The sequence below is a fragment of the Pleuronectes platessa genome, chromosome 20 (assembly GCF_947347685.1).
Source record: "Pleuronectes platessa chromosome 20, fPlePla1.1, whole genome shotgun sequence".
Taxonomy (NCBI): Eukaryota; Metazoa; Chordata; class Actinopteri; order Pleuronectiformes; family Pleuronectidae; genus Pleuronectes; species Pleuronectes platessa.
In genome coordinates, this window is record NC_070645.1 from 10,913,266 (window position 1) to 10,927,863 (window position 14,598).

The window sequence follows — 14,598 nt, forward strand, 5'->3', positions numbered from 1 at the left end:
ATTTTTTAGGTAGGTCCTATCAAACTGATGAATGTGTTCTTGATGTTATTCACTATAACAATATAATAAAGCTATTAAGCCAGTTATGTTACAATTACGATATATAACAAAAGAACAACCCTGAAATGAATGAGCAGGCTGCGTTCTTATAGCAGTGCATCTGTCAGTGGGAATATGGCTTTGAGAGGTGAATGAAAGGACAGGATGATGGTGAGGGAAGAGGGGGTGAAGAGGCAGCATAGAGCATAAGGCGGGTTAGGGTTACAGAGTCACCAGCGAGAACAGATGGGAGTCGGAGAAAGGCAGATAGATCGAAAAGTCCAGAGAGACGCAAAGGTTTCGAAAGGTTGTTAAAGTGATGGCAAGCGTTCAGGAAAAACAGTGAAGAGAGAAGAAAGCTTTGGGCGTAAGAGCTTGATGTCAGATGTCAGGGGAGGAAAAGGAGAGACAAATAAAGGATAGGAAAAAAAAAATGAAAAAGCCGGGACCAGAGAAGTGAGATGGGAAAATGCTGTCATGGACTGGAGAGGAGAGGAGAGTCAATGGAAAACAAGAGGTGAGTGGCGCGGAGGGGGCAGGGGAAGAGTGAAATAAAAAAAAAGGTACAGGCGCAATGAAAGGTGAAAGCTTGAGGGAGAACGCGGGAGAAGCGAGAAGAGGATGACAGAATAAAGTGGGGACAGGGGGGAGGCCGGTGGTGTTGGGAGAATGGAAGGTGAGAGGACGGGAAGAAGGAAGCGAAAGGGGGGAGCGCCGGGGGACTGTCGCCGCTCTCTCGCCTGTCACACACGCAGATGTTCGGGGAGGGGAGCGGGAGCAGGAGGGAGGACGGGGGAGAGAGCAGGGGAGCGGAGAAGGTCAAAGACACCACCTTCCGAGGAAGACAGGGAAGAAAAGGAGAAAGGCGGGTAACACGGAGGAGGAGAAGGATCAGGAGATAACGCTCAGGACAACGGACGGACAATAAGAACGATGCCAGATCAGAGCAGAGAGAATAAAGACTTGAAAGCAACAGAGGCAGCCGAACACTGCCGCCCGGACCTTTCAACACCGGAGCTGATATGAATCTCGAGAGTCAACTGCTGATAGGAAATAACTTTCACTGGAAAATTGACACCGGCAGCATCAACTCCTGTGTGTTTGCATATAAAAAGTGGTGAGACTACATTGAGGAAATAAAAAATAAACTATTCCCATCCAATTGATTTGTCTGACACAATTAATCCATAAGTCAGTGACTTTTTCTCATTTTGTTTTTAATCAGCCATTAATAATCACCAATTCAGTTTCTCTAATGGGAGAATTTGATTATTTACTATGTTTTGAATAATTGCAAAATAGAACACCTTTCATTTTTCGACAGATGGAAATTGGTTCTATTGGTTTTTAACAAACCAGCGAAGCAAATTTCCTTGAGATCTGTGACGAGCCAAACGTGTGAATCACACCACTGCAGCTCCTGGTCATGACATTTTTCACCATTTATTTTTAACGTTTCATATACTGTACTAAAAAGATAATGGATCAATGAAAAGTTATAGATGAATAAATAATATTATTATCTATTCAGGAAGATCAAACTTTAATGAACATATGTATATATAAATGTTCATAAAAGTACTGTACTTTACCAATTCATCAGCCCATTGTGCAACGGTTTAAAATCTGTGTGAAGAGCTGCCACATACATCCTGTTGTTCTACAACAAACTTCACCCGAACTGGGATCTGTGATTCCTGCGGCAATGATGCTGCCGTTTTTTAACTAAGCCACATAATTAAAATGAAATAAATATGTTGTCTGCAAGCAACCTGGTGAAAACCTTCCTGTGTGGCACCCTGCACAGGCTGCGCCGGCCAAATGGAAGTCACACAGAGAGGCTCCTTCTGAGATAAAAAAAAAGACCCAGCTGAGGCCAAAAAAAACAACCCCATGGTTGGGTCTCTTTCCAAGCTTGCAAAACAAGGTCTGAGTTATCTGTGATGACACAGATAACCCAGCATCGCAGCAATGGTAACACAGTCGGAGTGTGTGTGAGGAGTAGACTCACACTGATATCAGTGCAGAGTGTAACCACAAATAACCACAGCTACTATCAGTTTTTCAGTGACATGAAGAAAGCTGCATCTGTAAGGTGCAATCAAAGCTACCATCCAAGCTTGTTATTGCCCATTTCTAGCCAAAAACTAAAAGAAGGAAACATATGTTAAAACTGAAAAATGGAAAAAAAATTATTATCAAGCTAGGAAGTGCCGTAAACAGCTTCCTTTTGAAACCATTAACTCATTAAGTCTGTGTGGTTATATTCTTTTATCTCTTGTCTTGTTCCCTCCTCGGTGTTTGATTTTAAGATGGAGGTGATTACATCTCACCGAGCTGGACGAGTCATTGGGTTGTCCATAGCTGCAGGGGAGTGAACGTGGAGATGTACTTACAGTTCCTGCTTAACAGTAACAAGAGGTGACAGAGGGATTTATCAGTCGGCTGATCACAATCGGCCAACATGTGCCTTTCATACACATCAGTATCTGTGTTAATGTTACTTTCTGATATAAAAATGTTAATTCCAGTTTTCTTTTTCATTTACAGTAATCTATAATAGATGGTTTGGCGGTAAATTGTTAAGCCTCTTTGGGGTTGATTACATCTCGGGGATCATGGCCAATTTCATTGATATCTGCCTTCAAAACTTGTAGTATAAAGTTAAAATCCATCCATCCATCCATCCATCACCACATCCTTTTGAGATTCACAGGTGGAGCAGCAGCGAATCGCAGCTGACATTTGGCGAGAGGCGGGGTCACAGCATATCACAGGGCCAGCATAAAGAGACAAACATCCATTCATGCAAACATTCACACTTACGGTCAATTTAGATTCTGTAATTAGCCTTAAAAATTTGAAAATCTCTCTCAAATGCAAATTGGACTGTTAACCTGTGCACGTGCAGGTGATGAACACAAACGTGTTTTGAATTGTCTACTGCAGAGCGACGCAAAATAGGTGGCTCCGTCAAGCTGCCTGCCGGGCTCCACAATAGACTGCTGGTAGAAAAATGAGTCAGAGGAGAGAGAGGGGAAAAAAAAAAAGAGCAAACATTGGTAAAGCTGAAAGAGCAAGTGAGCAAGATGAGGGCGATAAAAGGAACAAAAGTGCGATCGAACAAGTGAAAGTGTGTGAGAGAGAGAGAGTGCAAAGGAGGGGATAAAGGCTCTCTGAGACGCGGAGGTTCTCGAGTCAAAGAGCAGACTTCAGAGGGCGACTTCGCAGGGTGTCATTTTGGACGAGCGACGAGCGGCTGGTGACAGGCGCGACACAAAAAGCACAAGTGACGCCGGCAGATCACAGCATCGAACAACAAGCGAACATCTTCCCTCTGTCTTACTGTCAGCGTGGGAGACTGAGTGGGCGTGTACACAAATGACACAATTTGCTTTTGTGCCTGCAGGTTCAAAACCCTATCGTAAAAAAATGCGAGTGAGCGTTTTATCAAAGTTGCCACTTTTCATACCCAAAACCGCATTAACGGAGACTATGACTTTGTAATTAATTAAGATGCCGGGGCTTCGGATGGGGGGGAAAAAAGGCGGCAGAAAGAAAACAGCTGGTTAGCCCTCTGTTAGTGCTTCATCTTTCTGTCATGGAGCGAAGGGAGCGGATGGAGACAGAGTAATTTAATTAGGAGCGGACCGCCATTATCGATGGATGACTGCGACGGCTGAAGACATCAAACAATCCAGCGAGATGACAGCGAGCGGAAAGCGACGCGCGAGGAGCCGGTTGCTCTGCGGCGTACTCTGATGTCCTTCATTTGAATAAGGACGACTAAAGTGCAACTTCGAAAAAACTTTGGGGAAAAAGTGTGAAAATGTCAGAGGAGAGAAAGAAACAAAAAAACTAGATAATGAAGTCTGGCGAGAAAGAGAGGGGGCAGGCTGAGAAAATGGAGTGTGGGATTGAGAATGTTACTGTAGAAAATAGAAAGTGTATGGAGGGAAAATGAGATGGAGGGGGGAGGGGGGGGACGGGCAGTGATGTGATGGAGGGCAGAGGGAGACAAGACAGAGCGGAGGGCAGAGGAACAGAGAGATAAGGAGAAAAGAAAATGGAATATAAGGATCAATGGCCACGTGTTGGTGATTAGTGGGCCAATCTCATGCTTGGCCACGGCTGCAGTGCACAGTAATGCGTGTGCACATGCATGCTCACCAGCCGCAGAGAGATTACTTCTTTTTTTTACTCAACTCAAAGTACTGTTTATTAAAATATAGCTTGCTCAGGCAGAAGTTAAGTTGAATGAAACTGTTTTATAATGCTTAATTGTTTTGGAATTATTTCTTTAAAAAAGGTGTTAAAGATCGAATTTCCAAAAAATACATTATTTTCCTCACACTGTCCATTACTGCAGCTGCTCTTTTCAGCCTCCATCTGAAACTCTCCAGAGGCTCCCGACTCTTTAAGCCCCCCTCCCTCCCTCCCGATAGCAGCCCCCTGTAAATCCTATGCATTCGACTGATTATTAGAAATACACATTCAAGAGGCAGTGCAACAGGTAAATGTAAACCTACAGTCCATTTATCAAGGCTATGACGTTCCATAGTTATTATAATTATTTTAAAGCAGTGTTCAACGGTGTAATCACCTTGGAGGACATAGCATGTGGTGCTGTTCAGCTGTGTTGCATTATCCAGAGAGGTGTTTCTATTATTCAGCCTACCTTCACTGATATGAATGAGGGGGGGGGGGCAACCTGATAGAAACCTCTGAATACCGCAGCAGGTGTCTTTAGACTTTAAAGAGCAATATTAAGCAACATAAATCACATAGACAGCCACGTCTTATACAATTAACTGCGGCACAGAGCAGCAGAAAATGTGGAGGTGAATAAACAACATGGAATCCAGAGCAGCTGCAGCCAACACGGACCGAGGGCAACGCAGTGGTTGTTGACTCCCTGCTCTGTACTGTGAGTTACTGCAATCAGTCATTTTGTCGCATGCAACTGCCTGAACATCCCTCTGCAAGTCTTGTGAACTGTGAAGTCGTCCTTCTGCTCCTTTTATGCACAATGTATAATGTAACCATCTCCCATGAGCCTCTCTGGTCTCAAACGCTGAGCTGAACAAGATCTGCAGCCAAAACAGACATCATCAGAAACAGAAGAAAGGTGCTGCACCGCTTACAGATAGTAGAAGTCAACGGCTTAAAGTATTATTTAATTAAACACGCGCTCATTTGAACACCTCTCCAGAACAGAAGTGTGAATATTGGATGATGGATTGGATTTTAAAAGTACAATCTGTAATTAATGTTTCAATAAGAAAGGTTTGCAGCAAGGGTATTTTCTTTTTATTAAACTATGAATCAGAAATTACTATCAATGGCTGTGAAACCGCTCAGAATACATTTTTTAGAATACAGATAGAAATGAAACGGAAAAAATGGTGTATGAGAAACAAGAATTACTCGGATTAGCCCTTTGCCCAAAAAATGCAATCAACATTTAATTTTTTTCAGACTTTTATGAGGTCACTGTGACCTTCATCTTTGTCCTTCAACCGACAACATCTAATGAGTTCACCTTTGAATGAAAATGAACATTTGTACCAAATTTTAAGAAAGTGAAAAAGAAAGAAGAAGAAACAACCTCTGTGTAAATGAAAGACCACATACTTTTCTCAGTCATCAGTATGCACTGCAGCTAATAAAAACGCATGGATGTAGTTTAGCTACGGCTAAATTATTTATCTTTAGAAATGCTATATAACAGAGCTTGTACTATAAGAGACTTCGGTGTTTAGCAGGCAGGGAAGGCCCAAAGGCCAATCCATAGTTTTCGTGTCGGCAAGACTTTGATGTTAATTTCATCATCTGCCCGAGCCAGTGAGGGTCCGTGTGGACGCGGTGTGCGAGCGGCTGAGCACATGTTGAGTGCCCACCGCCTGCACATTGCACCGGACAAATAAACTGGACGCTTGCTTTGTGCACCATATGCATGTGCTGTTTATTTCCCAACCTGTTCCTGGTCCAAGGCTGCACACACTTACTTTTTAAAGTTGCTCGGACAAGTACAACAAAACAAAATGTGGTCTTTTTCGCAAATGCTGTCCACATGTCTGCGTGTGCAAACCCTCAAATATCTCTCCGCATCTGTCGGGTGGCAGGGACTTTAAGAAAAGAAGCAGCCGTGTTGCATCATGGGAAGTGCAAAGGATCCAAGGCTTGCGGAGCTTGATGCAGACAAATTAAAAGGAAGGCTATGTCAGCATCTGCAATTTCCTCTCTCTCGAGTCGCTTTGCCTTATTGAAGGTGTGAAATGAATTTGTGTGCCACTTTGAAACGAGACTGCTCAAAATGAATTATATTCAAACGCTTTTTTTTAAACTGTTGAAGATAATATCAAACAAATGTTAATATCAGTCTTGAAAATGTTCTGTGACCCGTCTTCAAACCTGGCAGTCCCACGTGGCTGGGAAACCTGGAGATGAAGGGAGGTGAGGAAATCATCCCTTTCTACATTTCATTAGTGTGGGTTTCTCTTCCTTGGTTTCTCTCTCGGTTCAAATAGAGCAAAGAATTTTGGCAGTTGGGGGAGTGGGCTCATCTCTCGCCCTTTACCTGACACCCTGGAGATGTGCAGAGAGTCTCAAAAACTGAACCAATACTACGGAAAGGCTGTGAGGGGGTGGGAGGAGGTACGTTTGGGGGGGGGGGGGGGGGGGTGTAGAGGGACCGGAGTGATGGAAAGAGGCAGGAAAGAGTCATTACAGCAGGTGGCTTCCATAAAATCGTACTTAAGCCATGGCTTTTATAGAAAATGCTCATAAATATGTTTTTCCATTCACTCTGGTTATAAGGCTGTCACTGTTGGCTGCTAAAGAGAAGGATGCAAAGAGCTCTTTAAAGGATAATCAAACCTCAAGCAGTGAAAACAATGTAGAAAACATTTATTTTATTTGCTAAAACTGTTTCCTTTGCACAACTTTCCATTTAGCATATATGCACGCACCAACCTTTCCAATTCAACCAAAAGTAAAAGCCTTTTTTTGTGTGCAATATTTCGAGGCCTTTCTCAAACTCTTGACATTTCCATAAAAGGTTTTTATGATGAAAAAAGGGGAAGGTGGGAAAGGGGGGAGGCTGAGGAGGAAGGTGTTAGAAATATATAAAGTGTCAGTCTTCATCAGTCTGCTCTGTTTTCAAAACCAGGAGGCAGAAACTCCAACTCTTCACCAATATAATAATGAAAATAAACAAATCTAGCTCATATCGTGCAGCCGATGTAATAATGTAATAATGGACTGCACCACCTACTGACAAAGGACTGAAATAAGATACTGTGATGTATTTGGATATAGGGACTGTGTTTTCAAACCAAAGACAAAAGACATTGATCCCTGTAAGGCTGTGCAATGTGGCCAAAATTACATCAGTCCATAATGACAATTATAAATGACACATTAATATTATTTATTTAGCAGAGAAGTATTACAGTTTTTTTAGTTGTTCTTTCCTCTTGTGTATAATAAGGATTTCTGTGCCCTATTTTAGCATATATTAAGATAAATAAATATAATCCCCCTGACACATACAGTAGCATATATTAGGGACACACACACACATATGAATAGAGGGAAGAGTGTGTGTGATAGAAGGATGAGCATGCAGGGTATGGACCAGGGGCCTGTTGACTGGCTGGCATACAGAAAACAACAGCCTGCCAGGAAAATCATAATGGCATCATTTCACATCTCTCAGACGCACAAAAACACACACACAGACAAGGTGTGTGTAGCCAAGAAAATGATATACATACACACATCCTCTCTCTCACAAATACACACACACGCGCTTATAGCCTAACAATCTAATAGCTGTCAGCATTCACAACACAAGCTTAATATGAGTGGTGTGTCCCATTGATTCCGTGCCTCCCTTGTTCCACACCACTGGGAGATTGGAGTAGATTGGCTTATCCGTGCACCCTCGTGTCACTGACGGCACATTTGGCTGCCAAACACAGCTGCTTAGAGGGACCCCTCCTCACAGTGTGACTGTGTGGGCATGAAGCTTTAATCCCGGATATTGCAGTTTGTGTGTCTGTGGCAGTATGGGTGTTAAATGTGTTGGTTTTGTGCTTTTCATGCCTATGTACATGTATCATGGAAGCTTAAGGGGATGTTCATGTGTTCCTCTAAGCTCTTGTTATGTGTCTGTAACTGTATTCTCTTAGTCTAAATATGTGGAAATATGTAAAGTGTATGTGTATTTGTTACATGTGACTCTTTGTGTGCTTTATGTCCATTGTTGTGGCTTGTATTTTGTATCCAGTGTTAGAAAATGACATTTAATAACAACACAGATTACGATTTTGAGTGGCTTCATCCTTTGAAATATCGGGACTTTTTTAAAGGTTCAGTACGTAGAATTTAGTGACATCTATTGGTGAAGTTGCATGATGCAGCTGAATCCATCACCTCCCCTTACAAACATGAAAGAGAAACTGTGGTAGCCTTCATTTGTCATAAAAACTCAATGTGTTTAGTTTGTCCAGCCTGAGCTACTGTAGAAAAAAACATGGCGGCCTCCGTCGAGAAGACCTGCTCCTGATGTAAATATAAGTTATTTAAACATAAAACGTAAAGAAAACAACAATAAGTCCAATTTAGAAGCAACACACTAGTTAAAACATCACTCGGATTATTTTATATTCAATTTCTGCCTATAGATCCCTTTAGCTTAATTCGTACACACTGGAACTTTAAGAAAGAGAATGATTTGAATGGCACATCTCTCGTTCTAAGGATGTAACCTAATTGACCCTTCCTGCTCAACTTGTCTGCCTTTCGGTTTCCCCTCTCATTTCCTATCCCACCCCTGTCAAATGTGTCACGCTCAACAAGATGACAACCTCATCACCCAAGCACAGCGTCATTCTCTTGAGGACACAGGGACAGACAGGACGAGATGGAATTCCTGCAGTATTTTGACGTGGGTCTCAGCATGCACCCATTTTGGCACATTTAAGGCTATAATGGGAGGAAGTCAGTTCCTTGTTTAACACAGTGGTGGCTCTGGCTGTCATAGACTAATTTGTATCAGGACAGAATTGGGGATGTGTGAGAAAATAAAGGGTTTGGTAATTACGAGTCAAACTGCCAGGTAGTGAAAGAGGGAGAGAAGAGAATATATTTCACTGCTAAGTAGAGAACGAGTGCAAATGCTCATATTAAATCTATTAGGTTGAACTTTTTTAGGGGCTTTCGCAACAAAGTTTTTGTTAACAATTTAACAAAGACATGAGCCTTGGTCCAGACTATCTGAATATGAAACATTCATGATCTGAGTGATTATTATCAAATTTATTATCAAATTTATTTAAATTTGGGATTGATCATTCCCCATTTAGTCCCAACATTTAACTTTTAAAATGTGTTTACACATCGGCAGCTATTTGTGCCTTATTGAGACACTCTTGCTTTTTCCACGAGTCCAAACACAAAAAGTAGTTTCGTGAAAGAAGAAATTCCATTAAAGCTTCACGTCAAGACATTTAACTGAGTGACTTGTGTGAACTGTGGCTGAGTGCATCTCACACTGCATTGTTCAGCTACTTTAATTTGGGTGTTGCTGTCGCTCTTCAGCACAACAACATTCTCAAATTTCGACACTTCAGCCATTATATGATCCCAGAGGACCCCCCGGCTCTGAAGTGATGGCATAAAAGCATGTGGAGAAAAGAATGCACAAGTCGGATATTTACACTCGTTCATTACCGCTGCTGGTTGGTCTTTATCCTCTCATTCTTTCTTGTTCTAAGGGGTTCTAATGATTAAAGGGGGGGGGGGGGGGGGGTTCCTCCTGTCCTCACTCAGCAGCATTTATATTGGAGCGCTTAAACACACCAGATTACCTGGCCTTTATTTGCCAGCTCTGAGCTCTGTCTCCTCAGTTGTAGTGTGACTATATTAGACGGAGAAAGAATATGAATTATTAATTGTATAAACATGGAGGGGTGTAATTGGCTGGCCCTATCTCTCTCTGCTGTGGACTGATGTGGAAATGAGCTTCGGCCTGAGTCACGGAGATAATGAGGGAGAGAAAGGAGGGGACAATACAGAGAAGGGGGCGAAAGGGAGAAGTATCACAAGGTAGAAGACGAGTGGATGGAGGGTGACAGCAGCTGAGCAGGGATCACACTATGAATGCTCCGACCTGTATTTTGTGTCGTCTGTAAAATCTGTCATAAGGAGACATGTGCATGTGCCTGGATGAGATATTTATCACGTCTGAGCGGGCATGCTCAACCCTACATATACAGCATTCATGTATCAGTGAGCTCACGGACACGCGCAGGGTTTGTGTGTGTGTGTGTGTGTGGTCGTGTGTGACTCTACCTCCTCTCCTGTTGAGCTTGGCGTATCCGGCTGCGTATCCATTGGAGAAAACAGATGAGCTGGTGAAGGCTGTGTGAGGCAAAGGGGACGCCAGGGCCTCGTCACATTTTGCTGTGGAGGGACGGGAAAAGAAAGCCGAGGAGGGATGGAGGAGAGAGGGACGATGGGACAGAAAGTTGGAAAGGGAGGAGTCAAGAAAAAGAGAAAATGTAAACATTAGTATTTTTTTACATGAATTAGAGAAACAGACATTTATCAACACCAAATATAGGTCGGAAAAAAGGCTCTGTACAAGCAAATCACAGCATTGTACATTTAATGTTTTATAAAGTATTTGAAGGATGAAATCTCCTTGGCTCAAGCTCCTTTTATTTTTCATAAGCTTGCACTCACTCACTCACAGCAGTATAGACACATGGGCGAAGCTGAAGGTTGAGGAAGCCGTCTTTGGGCCGAGAACTTAGTCGGATACGTCAGTCATGAGCCAACAGGGGCATCGAAAACATGATGTCTGAGTTCAAGCGCACGGCAAAAAAAATGACTATAACAAGCAATGTGACCTTGTAACCAGATGCAGATGCATAACAGATTTAGAAGAGAGAGAAAAAAAGAAAAAAGACATGTAAAAATAGTTGACAAGCCGCATTCAGTAGACTTACTCAGCCTTGATTCACAAATTGTTGGGTCACTTTTAAACTTCTTGAAGGGAGATTCTACTTGAAATATAAAGATCTAAGAAACTGCAGACAGGTTCTATACCACTTTTTATGATGATGTAATAACTCAAGGCAGAGGATGTTAGTCTCCTCAATTGAAATCTTTATTGTTGGTTATGACATTGTGAGGGTTTAATATGTGGCTTTATACGAATCACATATCAATTCAAAAAGGAGTGAACGTTTTAAATGCAGGCTACAAAGGCTTTACAGTGGCCTTTCCCACAGCACAATACTATGAAGGCCATGAAGCAGACCTGCATCCAGATACACATACATCCCCCCCCCCTCTACTCCAGCTGCATGAACTGTGTACCCAAAGCAGCCACGAGGAAAAGAGTGAGAGAGACCAGAGATGTAGTGGTGCTCAGTCCATGCTGACCTACGTGTCAACACACAACTCCGCGCATTCTCAAAAGAAATCCAAGAGAGCGAGTGCGGCGGAATATATCAGAGGCACACAAAGGCAGCAAAGATTACACTGGACAAATACACAAATACATATTCCTGACGCACACCTGACACACACACAAAGTCGCTCTCCTCTCTCTCTCTCTCTCTCTCAATTTTCCCTCTTTCACTCACTCATACACACAAACAAAAATGCACTCGCCTCCTCTGGTACATTAGGCTTCACGCAGAGGGAGAAATTGTGAATGGTCTGTCAGGCCAGGTAGAGGCAGTCAATAGTTCTCTGTCATGCCCAGCCTGTGTGTGTGTGTGTGTGTGTGTGTGTGTGTGTGACTTGGATTGTGTACGAGGGAGATTCAGGTGTAGCAGAAAGAGATGTTTGTCTTTCTGTACATGATTGTGTGTGAGTGTCAGAGCTTCTTGGGCTGTTGGCTTGTTAGACATATTACTTTTTTGTCACGGGTGACTTCACGGCGAGAAAAGTAATGACATCGTCAGATCTTGATAATGTACGACTGAGTGAGTCCGGATTTCTGTGTGTGAGGAGAAATGGTCTGCGGCGTCCCTCTGTCTATATTTAGCCGACAGCCTGTTTTGACAACACACTCACACTCACACACACACACCATGTTCTCCGTTACAAACACACACAAAAAGTAATGATGTCTGTGGCACACTGACCTTGCACTTAAATAGTAGTTAAATCTGCCAGCACCCATAAGGTGACTGGCTCGCCATCACAGAAACGAGTCCAGCAGAGCAGAGTGTCCTCACTAATAGAGTTGGCTGTTGTCATTTTATGAAAAATTATGCTTGCACCAACTTGGCCTGTGCCATAAGAATGACTGCATTATATTATAAAGGTGAATATATTACAGTAATGCATTTGCAACTGCTCCTCTCAGGGAAGGACGTCTGCTTCTTATGGGAGAAGGTGAACTGGCTCTTTTTTTCTGCATAATAAAACAGTTTGTATGCAATGCAAAGGAGTGCATCTAACCCCGCCTCCCAGTGGATGCCTCTGGATGTTACTGCTTATCTCCCTTTGCAACTGTGCCACAGGTGCACCGATCCTGCAGCAGCATCTGCTCGAGAAATAAGGAGAATTCTTCAGGTCATGCTCGAGTGTCTGGGAAATTATTCTTCTACCTAAACTACCAACACTGATACACAGACAGGAAAACACACGCACACAGGCTACTCTCTCTCATTTGTGTTTGTGAGGACGCTCATTGACTTAATTCAGTCCCGAGCCCCTTACTCTACCCTGACCACTAAACGTCACCGGTTCTAATCTCTGATAAACCGGCGTCTCTCTGTGTGGTACTCCGGCTTCCTCCCACAGTCCAAAGACATTCAGAGTGGTGGTAAGGTTTATTGTAAACACTAAATCGACTGTAGGTCTGATATTGAATGGTTGTTTTTTTCACTGTATGCTGGCCCCGGTGAAACACTGGCGACCTGTCCAGGGTGCACCCCACCTCTGGCCCAATGTCAGCTGGGATTGAATCCAACCCCTGACCAGAGGATCTGGGGATCAAACCGCCGTCCTTCTCGTATAAGGACGACCTTACTTCCACCTTCTGAGCCACAGCAGCCCCTAAGGTGTGTCAGATCTTTTACAATTTGGTGTTTCCGAAAATGAAGACCAGCTAAAATGTCCTCACTACCCCACCCCCATAAAAGTCGATAACTCAAACTGGTCCACACACCACACGAAACACTGAACTTTATCACTGCACACAGTAAGGACTGGGACAGGAAGAAATGGATGGAACGAGAGAGGGGACGTTGAGGGCAAGGAAGTGGGTTTTAAAGCTGTGGAGAAAGATATAGTGCATTTCTTCAGCTCCTGCAGTTATTTCCTCGGGGCTCCCTCTGCTCCCCGGTGGAGGGAAACTGCTACGTGGAAGGAATGTAGTGATAACATGATGGAAAGGATACCTGTAATCAATTGGCTAATGCTCCTTCGCAAGATACAAATGCTTTGGAAGACATAATAATGCACCCAGTCATAAAGTCGTTGAATGAATTGTGTGTGCACGCTTGGGCGAGAATGCACTTTGCCTCTGAAACACGGCGTAGAAGTACCTAGCATCTAAACCTCTTGGAACTAAAGTGTAACAGTCTCTAATTGTGATAATGGCTAGCCCCCCCAAGGTATTACTGGTTTACCTCCGAGGTATCATATCATATATCTTCTCTGGGTAGGAACTTTGAGTCTGGGCTATTGTCTTAAAATTACTAGCAATAAATCTCACATTGTCCGTTTTCTCATTTTTCAGCATCCTAAAGGAATGCACCCCTCCAAACAATAGTAATACACTTAAATGATTTATTTCTTTCAGATGATTAAACAGCAGTGCAGTGTTTCCCACACAGGTAAACTGGATTTCAGTTTTTACTTGTTACAAATGTATCTTGGAAAGTGACCTACGATACATCATGTCCATCAATAATTCACTGATATAACTGCTCCAACACAGTCTGTTGCACCGTGACTACACAGATAATAGATCGTCAAATTAAATAAAAGAAAAGAAACACCCACATGAACGCCTGAACAAAGGCATATGCTGGGTGCAGAGTTAGTGTGCAGAACACAAACATGTTGTGTGTTTGCTTGGTATCAAATGTCGCTATCACATGAAAAAAGATTGGAAAGATTAATGAATGCAGACCACATGGTCTTATCCTCGTGACTGAAGTGTGAAATCGTATCCCCTGATATTTGCTCACGTCTCAAGTGCAAAGTAGGGTCCTGTATGTTCTGCCACTTTAGGCCGAGCAAATGACTACAATGTCCTAGAGCAAATGTCAGCGTATTCCCCTGAGAGCGAGGGACAGATAGTTTTACGCATGATGGTATGATAAGAGAGGAGAAAAAGGTAAGGGCTGCGAGCATGGCTCGGAGAGAGACGTACTTAAGATGAAAAAAAAGAGAAGAGAAACCAGGAGAAACAGGACAGAGGGCGACAGAAAGGAAAATGGCTGCCTACCAAAGCCTTCTTAGTGACATTTCCAGCTAGGTAAATAACTAGGATGTGGAAAAATAGCTACGAGGAGATGTGTC

The 14,598-nt window shown here is 43.0% G+C and overlaps 1 protein-coding gene across 1 annotated transcript in view; it reads right to left on the bottom strand.

Moving 5' to 3' along the window:
• cntnap2a (contactin associated protein 2a) overlaps positions 1-14,598 on the bottom strand; it is a 314,161-nt gene that overhangs the window by 170,777 nt on the left and 128,786 nt on the right. Inside the window, exon 2 of the mRNA XM_053412914.1 lies at positions 10,399-10,509. Coding sequence (XP_053268889.1) covers positions 10,399-10,509 — 111 coding nt within the window. The remainder of the gene's footprint in view (positions 1-10,398; positions 10,510-14,598) is intronic.